This window comes from Phodopus roborovskii, unplaced genomic scaffold (genome assembly GCF_943737965.1).
Source record: "Phodopus roborovskii unplaced genomic scaffold, PHOROB, whole genome shotgun sequence".
In the NCBI taxonomy this organism is placed as follows: Eukaryota; Metazoa; Chordata; class Mammalia; order Rodentia; family Cricetidae; genus Phodopus; species Phodopus roborovskii.
The window spans coordinates 7,302,501-7,317,817 of NW_026125489.1; the positions used below are offsets into that span (position 1 = coordinate 7,302,501).

Here is a 15,317-nt window from a genome sequence, read left to right on the forward strand (position 1 = left end):
AAATGATTGGCCCGGGAACTACAGAGACCAGGGCCCCTGGACTTTCCCATGAACTGTTAATATCTTGGTGGGGGGAAGGCTCAGCCTCCATTTCCTAGACTGCTAAAAAGCATAGGGTTAGAATAGGTGGTCTCAGAAGCATTTGAAGCCCTTGGTGCTATGACTACTTTAGTCCATATTAATTTCATGTTAATGAAACCAGCCTGCAAGTGAATTTGTGTAAACTGTTTTCAGCAGGACCACCCACCGAATCAGCTGTGCTGGAATGCTGGCATTCTAGGTGCCGCATTGAATTAAAACAGAGCTCTTCATCTGGCATCTCACATTTTCAAAAGTGGTTTGTAAACCTGCAGGAAAATTAGCTGTGGGATTTGTGGAAAGCGTAACTGCAAAACCCGTCTTTGTTGTTTGTTTAATTCAAAGGCTGAATGAAGTCCAGTTGGAGACAGTAGGTGGGACACATGTAAACACACGCCCGCCCGCAGTGACAGCATGCAGTGCCACCTCCAATTGGATGAGTGTCACTACCCTTCTCTCTCTGGGATGTGACTGCCTTGAAGTAGGAAAGTTGGGCCCCTGGGAAAGGGACAGGAGTCCAGGTCAGAAAAACAGAAGGGTGGACACAGAACATTTCTCCCACTCACCCAGTTTCCCGATAAGGAATAACATCGCCATTCAGAAAACACAGAAACTATTCTAAAGCAGGAGTCAGCAAACTTTTTTTTTTTTTTTTTTTTTAAGTGCCAGAGTATAAGGTAAGCTTTTCAGGCCACAGGAAGGCCTCTGTTCTAGCTTTTCAACTGCTTCCATAGCACCAAAAATAGCCATAGATACTACATGAACAAATGTGGGGTAACCACATGCCAATAAAACTTTATTTACAAATGCGGACGGCCAGTCTATTTTCCTACCCTTGTTGGGATGTGTATTTTCTAGTCGTATTGCATCTAGTTAATGTTAGGTGATGAGGATGAATAGGAAAGAGAAATCGGCAGTAAGTAGTGGAGAGATTAGGGTGGAAAGGGAAGAGGTTGTGGGGAAATGGGTGGCAGGTGTGGTGATTAGAGCCCAGGGAGGAATGGAAACTTAACAGAGTCCAGTCCAGAAGAGAAGGCGGGGAGGACCATGCAGAGGGGACACAGAGAAAGACAGCTAGGAGACGAGGCATCACAGAAACCGGACACCCATTTCCATCCATGGTCGCTGGGCTATCGGAAACATGCTACAGGGAATTTACAAATAAAGATACTTAGAGCTAAATTCGGTGGCTTAAATAAATGTTTGACTTGTGGCTTCCCATCCAGATTTTCAAAGACAAACAAAGCAACGTAGAGGGAGTTGACGGAAGGAGAAGGAAAATTAAAGAGATGTTTGAAGTGAGATGGGGGTAGGAATGGGCTAACAACCCGGAGCCCAAAGGAAAACTAAATCAAAGAGCTCAATGAAAACAAGCTCCGTTTCACTTAGAGCCCAGCCTTGGAACCCTTCAGTCTAGCTGGGGACCAAGACACAACCTGCAGGGACACAGAAGGTGCCCCCTCCCTCAGCCGAGCCGTCTAAGGCTGCCCGGCCCAGTTTATGAGTTGCTGTTTGATGACCACGGTAGAAACCTAACCACATGGCAGGCTTCATCTATTCACACTCGGCGCTTCCTTTCAGTGGAGAATCACAAAGGACCTGCAGACCTGCAGTTCCAGCACATTAAGGTCTCAGGGCAAAGACAAGATCTTGGGACTGATTTCTTTTAACCTCATAACCTGAGATGTGGGGTTGAGAGAGGCGGCTAAAAGCCGTCGTGATTAAATGGGGACTAGGCTTCCCTTGCCCCTCGCCTTTGTTTCTTACGCTCATGTGCTAGCATTCTCTCAGAGACCATACTGCCCCCTCTTTTCAATACATCCCTGGCTTTTAGTAACACTCACATCCAGAAAGTTCTTCTTTATATTTAACTCCAAGCCCGTCTGCTACAGTCAAAACCTGTTTCCTCAGTGGAGACCCGAACAGCTGGTTCCCATTCTCTCCGTGACAAGTCTTCTTAAAGATTCATAGCCTTATAGAGAACACTCACACCAACCTCTCCTAAGACACACGGCTCCCTTTTTAGGGTTTCCCCAATAGCATTCTTCTTTACACATGTCAGAAGCGAACTGCCCAGGATGTAGACATCTGACACAGCCCGCAGACATGCCTACACTCTGGGAAACCAACTGTACTCAAGGCAAGAGGACACACAGAGGAGAGTCTGGTGCTTGGGTTATTAAATACCCGCTTTGTCTGCAGACACCACTAATTTGAAGTTTGGGGTGAAACCAAGAATAAAACAGTGAGTGTATCTGAATAGGAAGTCACGAGAAAGGCCAATCTTTGGCCAACTGCCTACAGCTCTGCCCCCCATCAGCACTCTTTGAGAGATTGAAGCGCGGCATCTTAGAGTCTTGACAAATAGCACCCCGTGTCAGACTCTTGATGAAATTTGTAACTGCCTTCTCCCCATCACACATCTCAAACTCTTTCTTCTTGGAAGCTTTTTTTTTTTTTTTTTTTTTTTTTTTTTTTTTAAATCTGGAACAATACAAAAGATCTTCAGCTGACTTTTAGGAGAAAACAACATATGTTCGTGAACATCTGTGCCTTTCCTGTGTATTTTTTTTTTCTCTCATTATTGTCAAGAGAAAAGAAGTTTAGTGGAATGTTTCTCCATAGGGGCACAAGGCTATAATACTCCCTGTTGATTACATATAAAAGACACAAAATATTAGTTTATTAAAAGCAGCTTCAACCACGGCTGTACAAAGCCATCCTCCGATGGAACAGATTTATGAAGTAACGGCTGGAAGGTACACAGATCACAAGATCCATGACAAATGTACTTTATTACATGGATCAGAGATCCCATATGTACTGGCAGTTACTGTACAGTGATACACAACACCCGGCTAAGACCACTTAAAGGGAAGGTTTTGCTGATATTGAAAGCCATAAAGACACACACACACACACTCACACACACCATGAGGGTAGCATGATGCTAAGTCAGTCCATCGCTTTAGGAAGAGCCAATATGCATGAACCTAACATATTAGAAAGCTGTGCCATTCTTTAGATTAAAATTTGAAAGTCTTCACCCCATCCATTGTTTAAAGCATATGTTTACGTCGTTTTTTTTTTTTTTTCCATGCTTTAATTGGGAGCTTAGTTAAATGAGTACCAGATTTAACATTAACGCCAATTAAAGAGACTTCAGATTTTGTTATGTTTCACTATAGAGATACTGAGGTCTATAATCATGGAAGACCGGAGAGACCAAAATAAGTATAGTATGTATGTTAAGTGCAACTTTCTCCATAGCATTTCTAGGCTTGAAGGTAAGAGCTTGCTTCCACCCCAAAAGTCTTCCAGCTACATTCCAACCAAGCAGCCAGCCAGCCTCAGCTGGCCAGGGGTGGCATCCTAGATACAGGCTCCTCTGGAGATGGGGTCAGTCCATCTCTGCAATTTTCCATTCTAGATCTTCATTCTCCACTGAGGAGAGCATTGCACTTGAATTTACACTTGCACGACTCTGAACATTTCTTCTCCAAACGGCTCATTTGAAACGAGGGGCAAATGTATTAACTTCTCAACATTGTTTTACAGATTCAATAATCAATGTGAGGTATGTAGTAGAATAAGCATTCTTTAAATGTTTTGTATGATCCCATCAACTGAGTCTTATTTGATATCACACTATATTTTCCTTCTGCTTTAAAGTAGGTGCAAAAATAAAACTTTGGCAATTGCCTATGTACTAAGCATGCACATGTGCGTGCATGTGTGTCTGTGTGGTGTGCACATAGAGGCACATGCCTGTGAACGTGAGTAGAGTCCATCGGAGGACACTGGGAGTCTTGTTCTATCATCTTCTACCTCGTTCCCTTGGGAGGGGTCTGTCACTGAACACGGAGCTAGGCTGGCAGTCAGTAAGCCCTGGCAACGTCGCTGAACCTACCTCTCACACCACTGGAATTACCATCAGGAGGCCATGCCTGGCTTACAGGTGCTAGGGATTTGAACTCAGGTCTTCAGGCTTAATAGCAAATGTTCTTATCTAACTCAAGCAATGTAAATTTTATGGTTCCTTTTATAAATGGACCTGATTTCTGTGAGCCCGACAGGGTGGCTTTTGATGTGGTGTAAGTACTTAAAAGTCCCTTGGCATCTGCAAATATATTCTTATAAAAGTGGTAAGTGTCTGCTGCAATTTAGATTTTATGTAATAGAAAATACTGGAAGAACTATGTGTGGCTAGCGCAAGTTTGAATTGCTCTCAGTCCTTCCCTGGTAAGATTAGTTGACAGTTTAATTTTGCGCTAAGGCTGGGGACTGCCTCCATTTGGCAATTCTTTGCGGGCTTTGGCTCCCCAGTTGCTCTGTTCTGGTTTTCACTGCTCTTAGCTGCCTATCTCCCTCCTTCACGTCCTCCTGCAGGACATTTCAAGTGATCATTATAGCTAGTTCATTTCTCTTCTCCAACTCCTCATATTCATATCTGTTTTTTAAAGACAGGGTCTCTCTGTGTAGGTCTGACTGTCCTGGAACTCCTCTGTAGACCAGGCTGTTCTCGAACTCAGAGATCTGCCTGCCTCTTCCTCCCGAGTACTGGGATTAAAGGTGTGCACCACCACCGCCCGACATCCAATTTCTTTATAGCCACTGATGAGGAAAGCCACTGATGTGTTACAGCCACGCATCTGCATTCATGTGACAGTAATCAAACACCACGTGGCCAACTTTCCACCGTGGTGGTACATGTCTGTAATTCCAGGACTCGGGATGCTGAGGTATTGCTGCAAGTTACAATAGCTTGATCTATGACTATCCAGGCCTACATAACAAGGCCTTGTCTCAGAAACAAACTCAGCAGCCTGATCACTAACAAACCTTGCCTACACCTGTGTTTGGACCAGTTAGCACATTTCTGATGAAGTGTTACTTAAAGAAATCCAGTCTGGCTTCCACCTAGAGGTTTGAGAGGGGCTCTGTAAATCATTTAGTTAGTAAAGTGTGTTCTTTATCTAACCTGAGCCTGCTCCAACCTGATCCTATCTCGGATTAAACCAAGTTACAAGAAGTCCATCCTAAGATCACCGTTTGCCTCTGAGAATGCATTCTTTGGAACAGCTGTCCTGGTTTTAGCTCCGTGACCCCTAGACTCCTTGAGTGTAGATCAGCATTAGCAGCACAATCACAGGATTTCTGAATTAAATGAGCTAATAATTTTAAATGTGTATTTTTTACTAGCCATGTATATATTTAATCTCTTTAAAGGCAACAAAGGTAGCTGTATTTTGTGTCTAATGTGTCTCAGTCTAAATCCAAGTGATTTGCTGCTTGGCTTGGGCGCCCCCTGGTGGTTTCCCGGCAATTCTCCGGGAATTTGATGAAAGCATCAAAGACAAATTGATAAAGGGAAGTTATTTAAAGAAGCACACTGCTTGCTTCTCCTTAGATTTGCCTTTTGAAATAAAGAGACAAAGAGCTGACCACATCCATGAATTGACTTTGGAATTCCATTTTAGATTTCCTGACAAAACTGGAAAGGAATGCATCAGGGTGGAAGGTAGTATTAATTTCTCTACAGCAGTCACCTTTCTAAAAGCCGTGAGACCACGACATACTAGAACATGACTCCCAAGCATTTTTGGTACTGGTCTTGGAAAACTGAAGCTGGGCGTGGGCAGCCTCGACTGCTTTTTTCTCAATTGCTTTTTCCTGTCACTGCTTTTAAAGATGAGCCCATTCATTTGCTCAGACTGCTCGGCCCCAGGTCACATTCCTGCAGATTAGTTGCATGGCCTATGCCCTGGAACCAGCTTGTGTCTCCTTAGTACAGAGGCACATGCTCTCGGGCCCGGCTTTGTATGTGAGTGTCAGGAATCCAAACTGGGATTCTTATGCTTTTATGGTTAAGCATTTACCAACAGGGCTATCTCACAGTCCCTAACTTTAACATTTTAATGGAGTGGGTAAATGTCACAACCAACAGCACAAGCTAACATCATTGAGAGCCCTGGGTGGGTGTCCCGAGCTTCTATCACTGGTATCAAATTAGAGGCTATGAGCTACCGGGAAAATGTATATAGATCCCTGGAAACGGTGTCGTCAACTTTACCCAGACAAGCCTGTGATCCCAGAGGGCAAATAACTTCCTGTCGGCAGCATCTTACTTCACGTACTGTGTATCTCTTTCCCCTCACAAAGTTACTGACAACTACAACAAAAAGTAAGAAAGACCTTGATCGCTACCCGCCTTCCCACCCTTTCTTTTCACCCTTCAGGGCTGAGGTCAAACCCAGAACCTTGAATACACGGAAGAGCAGTGCTGAGCTACAGCCTAGTTTTCTTGCTGCCTTCAGGAGAATGTACTTTATTTTGAAATCATTCACTTTCTGATGAACTATCAAGCATACTGGGGAAGGCCTACTGTGCTAATTTCAAGCACCGGGCATCATTTTGTAGCTTACTTCTGAGGCATCTGGTTGTATCTCTGCTCAGCAGGGTACTTGGCAGTTCATGGTTTCAGGGCCAAGTATTCTTATTCTAATGTATTGCTTTGTGTTTTCCCATGCAAAGTTAATTTCTTTCTTTTTTTCCTGAGCAGGCGCACAGCTCACAGCACTCCTGATATTTTGTAAAGTTCCTGGTTTTCCTCAACACATAAGGTGATGAATCTGACTAGAGTGAAATTTCAGATGGAATGCTAAATTTAGATTAAATGGTTGAAATTAAAGTGTACTGAGATAGATTCAGCTAAAACTCATCATTCCATAAAGAGTCAGTAGTTATGCTAATGCCAGCTCTCTTCATAAAACAATACACTAGTTACAATACACTTCATAAAACACTAACACTAGTTAATTAATACCTGTGTTTAAGTATGAGCCATTTCCTAAATGGATGGATGATTGATATATTTATAGCAAACATCCAGAGAAATTGATTCTGAATAACTCTGGGAAATGCACTTTATTATCTTAAGCTACACAATATAAAACTGAACAACACTGCTGGGCGTTGGTGGCAGCAAACACCTTTAATCCCAGCATCCCGGAAGCAGAGGGAAGTGGATTTCTGTGAGTTCTAGGCCAGCCTTCGAGTTCCAGGACAGCCAGGGCTACACAGAAAAACCCCATCACAAAAAAGAAGAAAAACAAACAAGCAAACAAACAAAAAGAACCTGAAGAACATTTGTTTCCAGAAAAAAACCTCTATTTGAATCACCTAAAATGCACACTAATCTGTATGTGTTATAGTCCACCTAAATTAAAGACATCTGGTCTTCTCAGCAGCTGAGAACCTTGAGGATATATGAAAGAAAACGTGGAACTGTAAGATCTGCACACAAAGTATCTTTTATTACGAATGCTAAAAAGTTAAAAACTGCAAGTGAATACCACTTGTAGGCTCCACATCCACTGGTATCCTTCTCAGGACTTACATAGTTGTGATTGTGTGGGGAGCTCGAGCAGACGCCAGTGGGGGACAGAAGGTTAGACCCCTGGAGCCGGCTGAGCCATTGAACATGAAGCAAGGGTTCCCTTCAAGAGCAGAGCGGGCTCTAAACTGCTCAGACATTTCTTCACCCCTTGACCCTGTTGTAAAATGTAACAACGTACTAGCTTTTGTCCAAGTTTTGTTTGTATAAGCATGTTTAATCTGAGGCATTGATTATAATTATAACCACAGTGATGCTCACAAGATTGTGGTGTCTGATAATAATACTCAAACATCAGGCAGCATCCAATTTTCTTTCATCACAGAAGATAGTTTATTCAAGTTCCCTCAAAACAAATGAATTACTCTGGTTTTGAATTACAGATGTAAGACCAAACTAAAATATGAAAACAAATAGTTTCCAATTAGTAAGAGCTGAAATCAGTGCAGACATTCCTAACAACCAAACTTCTGTCCCATGAAACTTTCCAGGGTTTTTTTTCCTTTTGTGTGTGTGCGTGTGGTTTTTCTAGACAGGGTTTCTCTGTGTAACAGTCCTGGCATCTGCTTTGTAGACCAGGCTGGCCTCAAACTCAAGATCGGCCTGCCTCTTCCTCCCGAGTGCTGCGCCTACTTTCCAGCTTTTAAGGGACTACCAGGCCAGGCCCTTGGCTGCCTTGGCTCTGCTTTTCCCCCGCTTTCTCTCTCTCTTTGCCTTCAGTCTTTTTCTCTGCCTCTGGTTCATCCACACTGGGTACTGTCCGTGTTGGTCTAGAAGAGTCTTTTTGCTTCTCTTAATTTCAGTCTCCATTTTCATGTCATCTAAATTAAAAACAATAACATGAAAAGCGACCAACAGTCACAGATGAAAACCAACCCCATGAAAGCACAGGAATGCAGCAGGAACATCACGACTACAGGCAGTCTGAAATCAAGGAAAGGAAAAGATTTGATGGCATCCTTGACACCTTCAGCAAAGTCAAGCACAGCCGGCACGGGTTGCTGAACGTTCCCAAATCCACTTGTGCGTGCATGTATGTGTGGGTGCCAGTGGAGGGAAAGCAGCCAGGTCCCCAGAGCTGAAGTTACAGGTCCTGAACCCCTGACGTAGGAGCTGGGAACCAAACTCTGCATGAGCTCCACGCTGGGTCACCCTTCAGTCCCAAAAGTTACATTATGAGCAAGCAAGAGACAGAATCTGACTTGTATTTTAAAACACTACCGATCACGATGGTGACACATAGAATAAGAAAGAAGGGGCAGAGAGGGAAGTAAAAAGCTAGAAGCGAGGAACGGCAGGAGCGGCTGGCCATGCGGCTCTGGCTGCGCGATCGATGCTCTGGCCCAGACCTGGGGTAGAGCTGTGAGAGAGGATGGCTGCATGCTTTGTCTAAGAGACTGGGTAGGCAGCTGCAAGAGGGACACGAAGAGAAGAAACAAGTACTCGCAGGTGGATGCTCAAGCTTTAGGGACAGGTCCATAACTGAACAGGAAGACCCCCCTCGCTTCTGTTCCCACTGAGCTCCTGCAACATTACAAAAACGAGGCTAGCCACACATTCTCCAGGCAGAACATGACAGAGTTCTTCCCCGCAATCTCCATGTTCCTCCAGCACCCCGGCTGCTCACCATGTCTGGGCTGTCTCACTTAAATATCACCAACCCACCAAGCAGGCATGCCACCAAAGTGTTCTATGAGCATGAAGGAACAGGAGCAAAGGGGTAGGAACTCAAAAAACAAACAAACAATGCGCTCGAACTGCTGTTCAAATCCCAGAAGCAAACGAGACCCGAAACAAGGTAAAGTCCTATCCCCAAACAAGAGCAGGAGGCTGTAAGACCAGGACTTACTAAGATCCTACAAGATCAAAACTCAAGGAAACAGAACACAGGAGAGAAAAGTAAATGCACGGGCACCTGATGTCCAGAATTAGTAAGAACACTCAGACCCCATCAAGACAGAATTTAAAAACACACAAAGGATTTAAACGTGGTAAGTCAGAGAGGCACAAAGCATCACCCATTGTATGATTCCATTTACACGCCATAGCCCAAACAGGAAATCCACAGAGAGAGAAATCACTAAATGGGTACAGCGTTTCCTCTCAGAGGGATGAAAATGTTTGGAACCACAGGTGTCGGTTGCAAAACATCATGACTGCACTCAAATGCCACAACCATACATATTAAAATGGTCCATGCCTTGTAACATTAAAACGAGGAAGAGCTGATGAGCACAGGTGCGTAGGTGTGACGAACAGGACACAGGTGCATCAAATGGCTCAGGGCAGGCTGAAGCAAAGCAGACTGACAGAAGCTAGAGGACAAAGACAAGGCTTTCTCGGGAAGGACGGGAAGCATAGTATCTTGGGTAGGAAGAGTTGAGAGCCCTGTTCTCCTTGAAGGCATACCTACACTTCCATCTTTAAGAGTGGCTACTGTGAGTGTTTCATTGAGCTGCTGCCAAGCTGGGACGTGGAAAAAAAAAAAAAAGTTATCCTTTCCTTTGCCGAAACCGGCATCGTATATAACCTCAAATTTAAACCATGATTAATAATGCACAGAGGTCTCTCAAAGACGTCAGCTCAAAGGGGGATTCTGTGATTTTTAAGGGAAATAATACAAGGGCGTGGGCTCCACAGCGTGAGAACCGGCTCTCGAGGCGAACAGTGGAAGCCATTCTCACCTGCCCAGACCCTGGCTGAACCGCCCAAGCTCTCCTCAGTTCCTGTAGTACTGTCAGGCCATGGGGCACTCGGGGTGCTATATAATTGCTGAAGAGCCATTAATAACCCAGACATGCTCATTCCCAAGCTCTGAATTTAAAGCAGCTAAGCACAGAGTCTCTGATAGAAACACAAGCCTTCAAAGCATGAAGCCGTAAACAGAGTGGGCACATTCAGATGTATAAAGCGAGGACACGACCGCTCCGTGGTATGGCTGAAGGGTAATTATTTTATCGTAGATTTGAGGCCGGGTACAGCCATGGGCGTCTGGGAGAATTCAGAGCAGGGGGAGAAAGTGGTAGACTGAACCTGGCCACGAAAGGGGGAGGGGGGAAGCCAGAGAGGAAGCAAGGGAGAAGAGAAAGGAGCAAGAGAGAGATGGAGACTGAAATAGCAGGGTGATATTTATGAACGAGAAGCTGGGGGCTGGGGGACGGAAAGCCCATGAGGTGGAGAGGTTTAGGGGAGGGGGACAGGAAAGCTGAGAGGAGCCAGCAAGCCCTTGGATAGCAAACAGGTGCCACAGTTAGCCATCTGTCCCCAGTGTTCTGGGGGGGTCTGACATCAGGGAAGAGTAGAGATCCATTTTCTAGTAATGTAAATAAAGCACGTAAGCTTACCCTTTTCCTCTTCCACGGCACACTGCATTTTCTCCTGGCGCTGTTTGGGTACCACCACGGTTGCTATTTCTTCAACATCTTTCATTAAAGTATCACCGTCGACTCTGAGGATACTTCTCAGTCTGTTCAGCTCCCTCGGAGCATTCTTCTTTCTCTTCTCAGCACGCATCTTCCGTTTCCACTTACTCCGCAAGCTCTTAGCCATGCTTTACCTGCCGGTCAAACACCCAAACAAAACAAAGCTAATTATTCACACACTTGCACACCCAGGAAACGGTAGGGCAGCCATCTCTTCAGGACTGGGGCAAATGGAGGATAATCAACCGTGTCTTTGTGCTTAGCTTATGTGAGGATCAACGCAGGGCACACAGCGATCAAATAAATACAAGAATGTCGGGACCCCATAGGCCAGTGACAAATTGTACATCAGTCCATTCGCGAAGCTGCTCGGTAGAGAGGAAAGTCAACAAACCGCCGTAAGATTACCTAAATGCTCTCCTGCCTTGCTCCGTTTCTCGGTCCTGAATGCTTCACAGAGCGGGTTGGTGTAAACGTTTTCAAAGCTTAGAGCATAGCTAGCTAGCTCTTAGTGCCTACTAAAGAATTCTTTGTGGTTGCTGTTTTTCGAGACAGGTCTAGCCCTGGCTGTCCTGGAACTCAGAGATCCGCCTGCCTCTGCCTCCCGGGTGCTGGGATTAAAGGCGTGCCCCGCCACTGCCAGGCATCTAGAATTACTCTTTAATGACTTCCCCTCGCCTCCTTCAACCCTCATCTCACTCTTGCCAGTGGCGTCTGCAGAGAGCAGGGGGTGGCGTGCACCGGGGTGTGGCGTGCACCGGGGGTGGCTTGCACCGTGAGTGTGGCGTGCACCGCGGGGTGGCGTGCGCCGTGAGTGTGGAGTGCACCGTGAGTGTGGCATGTACCGGGGTGTGGCGTGCACCGGGGGTGGCTTGCACCGCGGGGTGACGTGCGCCGTGAGTGTGGCGTGCACCGGGGTGTGGCGTGCACCGCGGGGTGGAGTGCACCGGGGTGTGGCGTGCACCGCGGGGTGGAGTGCACCGGGGTGTGGCGTGCACCGCGGGGTGGCGTGCACCGCGGGGTGGCGTGCGCCGGGGTGTGGCGTGCACCGCGGGGTGGCGGGGTGAGCCAGCACCCTCTGAACACGCCAGCAATGGCCGGCGGCCCCGCGCGGACGGCCACGGTAACCCACTGGGCGAGCCGAAGGCGGCCTGAGCTCCGCCAGCCACGGCCCCGGGGCAGGGGGAAGCCTGGCGCCGCCGTCCGGGGGAACGGGTGACGCCTGTCCTCCACGCCGCGGAACTAAGGCCCAGACCCACGCGACTCACCTGACGATCGCGGCCGCGCCGCACGCCTAGGACGCCACCCGGAAGCCCAGGAACTTCCGCCTTCCGCCCAAGCCCGGCGCGCGGCATGCCGGGAGCCCGAGGGGCGTGGCCTCCGGATCCCCCCAGGGGCGTGGCCTCCGGAGTCCCGCGGGGCGCGGTCCAGCTTGCCCTGGGCGCCGGTTGTGTTGTGTTTGGAGAAGGCAGCACAGAGATTTCCTGTCGGGAGCGACGGAGGCCGAGCCATTCACCCTCAAAGCCCCGGGTCGGCCAAGCCCTGCCTGGGACGACCCTCGCGGATGCGGGACACCCAAGCGATCGCTCGGCGGCGCTTTCCCATCCTGGAGCCTTCAGTGAGGATGGATCTGCAGGCTGCAGAATTTCCCCCAATTCCGCGGAGGAATCCATCCAGGATGGACGCGTTACGTGGCAGTGTGTCAGAGTGTACGGTTTAAATATGTCGAGTTTACTGCATGCCAGTTACATTTCAAAGCTGTCACCCAAGCAGAAAATAATCCTTCCCTATCCTGAAGAATTGGAAGGGTCGAGTGACCTATTGCGGCCAGTGTTGATCTGTACAAAAACCGTTAGGTAACTGAGACAAAGCCAAGACTGGGATGGTTGAGGTTACAGACATGTATGGTCCTGCATGTGCTTCTAACTGCACAGGCCATGGGGATGCACAGTATTAACTTTTGTGAAAGACATCGGTGTGTACGTCATTCAGTGATCTTCAGTAGGTGACTAGGCAAGCGAGCCAGTACAATTTGTAAACAGTGTTTTATATAGATGAGAGCATACATCACAACCACAGAACTATCTTTAAGGATCCATTGTTATGGTTTATGAGAGTGTCTGATACTAGGTAAGTGTCTTAGGGTTCACTATTGCTGTGGGGAGACACCATGACCATTGATTGTCACAATGCCTAAAGCTAGAGGAAAGTCACCTCAAAGCCTGCCAATACACTTCCGCCAACAAGACCACACCTCCTCGCAGTGCCACGCCCTTTGGGGACTATTTTCTTTCAAACCACCGCAGATGTATGTGTACCACAAGTGTGCCTGTGTCAGGGGAGGCAGGAAGAGGGTGTCTCATCCCCTAGAACTGGAGTGCCAGTTGGCTGTACCCTCGGTCTTCCGCAAGAGCAGCAAGTGCTCTTAACCAGGGAACTATGTCTCCAGCTCCAGACATTATCTTTAATGATGGCTTATGAAATTCCTGTTTGGGTGCTAGTAGAGCTGTGTCTCCTTGTAGAAACCATGCCTAGCATAACACTTTTAAAATCTTTTACCACATGCAAAACAAAACACAGGTGACATTAAAAACAAAGGAAGTATAAGTGCGCACTGGATTTTTAAAAGCCACCTTAATGACGCTCTAAATAGACAGCGTGTTTCAGGTAGCAAAAGGCTGTGACTTTTGAACAGAAACCTCGCAAAAGGAAACAACCTATTATAGTACTAAAATACATTCCACAACTCAGCATTGCATTACAATGGTCTTTTCAATACTAAATTGGGAACTAAGTAAGTGGAAGTAAGTAGTTCTAGGGGCCAAATGTCAGAAGGTGTTTTGTTTTTTGCTGTTTGTTTTAATATTATGAATTCCTGCCTTCATTCAAACATTCAAGCATGAACTCTAGAATGGGCATTCTCAGAAAGGTGGGAGAATGAGGCTTTGGGGAGGTCAGACCCAAGAGGATCTGATTTTGACCCTTAAAACCCATGTGGAAAAAAAAGTGGCCAGCACTAAGCACACAGGCACTGGGATCCCTTGGGCTGCACAGCCAGCCTATTAGACAAATTCCAGCCAGTGAGAGACCCTGTCTATAAAAAATAAAGGTAAATGAATGACATCTTCATGCACTGGTACACAGGCACACACACTCACACACACACACACAGAAAGTCAAGAGAGCTGGAACAAGCTTTTGGAACTACATGCACAGTCAGTAATGCTCAATGCTCCACAGGAAAACAACTGACTTCTCACCTAAAAGGTGTTTGACACAAGTGGTGTTTGGCAGTGGGTGGGGCTCCCACAGCAAGGTCTTTCCATGAGATTCCTGGGTCCCTGGGAGCAGAAAGAGTTCTGCAATTCATACAGTGACTTCCAATTCCCAAGGTGGTTGAGATATCAGGACCATGAACTACAGAGATGGCAGTTATTGGCCTGAGGCTCACTGCTGGCAGCAACCCACAGAAACCAGACCACATGAACTACAACCCGGTCTGAGTGCAGAAAACCAAGGGCAGATAACACGGCTCCACTCCGTCTCTTTCGTTTGTCTGTTTTTCTGACACAGGGTCTCTGTGTGTAACAGCTCTGGCTGTCCTGGAACTCACTCTGTAGACCAGGCTGGCCTCCAACTCACAGAGATCCACCTGTCCCTGCTTCCCAAGAGCTGGGATTAAAGGCATGCACACCACTGCTGCTGCCACCACCACACCTCTTTGTCCACCAGCTATTCAGCAATCAAAAGCACTCTGGTCCTCCTGTTTTCCCTCTTCCTCTGATGCACCGTTGAGTTGCCTGTTTCTCTGTGTCCTGCCAAGTCTGCTCACTTGGTTATTAAGCACAGGGGTTCACCTGTATGTGATATATAAAATACTTAAGTCGTCCATGTCCCCATACTTACCAATTCTTTTATGGGTTTATTTACTGCCTGGCAAGCTCTCATTGCTTGACACAGAAGGACGCACACAGTGATGAGTAAAAATAAAAAGGGCTAACCCTATAAAATGTGTTGCCATTAAGTATACACAGCATTCACTTATCAAATGTATTTTACACCAGTGATCGTCCGTTTGTCAACTGGGCACTATGAGAGATGGGCACTGGGGCTGGAGAAATAGCCCAGTGATCATGAAGAGCACTTGCTGCTCTTTTAGAGAACTCCAGTCACAACTACCTGTAAATCCAGCTCCAGGTGACACAGCGCCTCCTTCTGGTCTCTGCTAATAACAGACACACACACACACACACACACACACACACACACAGGCCAAATCTATTCATTTTATTATTTTGAACTACAGACAAACAACTACTTTGGCTAATTTAGGACTAAACACAAATTGGTAAATAAGCCAGGCATGGTGGTATCTGATTGTATTCCCAGAACACAGGAAGATGACATGGCAGGGTCATATG

The 15,317-nt window shown here is 46.6% G+C and overlaps 1 protein-coding gene across 1 annotated transcript; it reads right to left on the reverse strand.

Moving 5' to 3' along the window:
• Nucleotides 1-7,783: 7,783 nt before the first annotated feature.
• Llph (LLP homolog, long-term synaptic facilitation factor) lies at nt 7,784-11,054 on the reverse strand. Its single transcript, XM_051176178.1, has 2 exons — nt 10,819-11,054; nt 7,784-8,295 (listed from the first exon to the last, which is right to left on the reverse strand). The coding sequence occupies exons 1-2, from the start codon at nt 11,021-11,023 to the stop codon at nt 8,126-8,128; spliced, it is 375 nt and encodes a 124-aa protein (XP_051032135.1). The 5' UTR covers nt 11,024-11,054; the 3' UTR covers nt 7,784-8,125.
• Nucleotides 11,055-15,317: the final 4,263 nt, after the last annotated feature.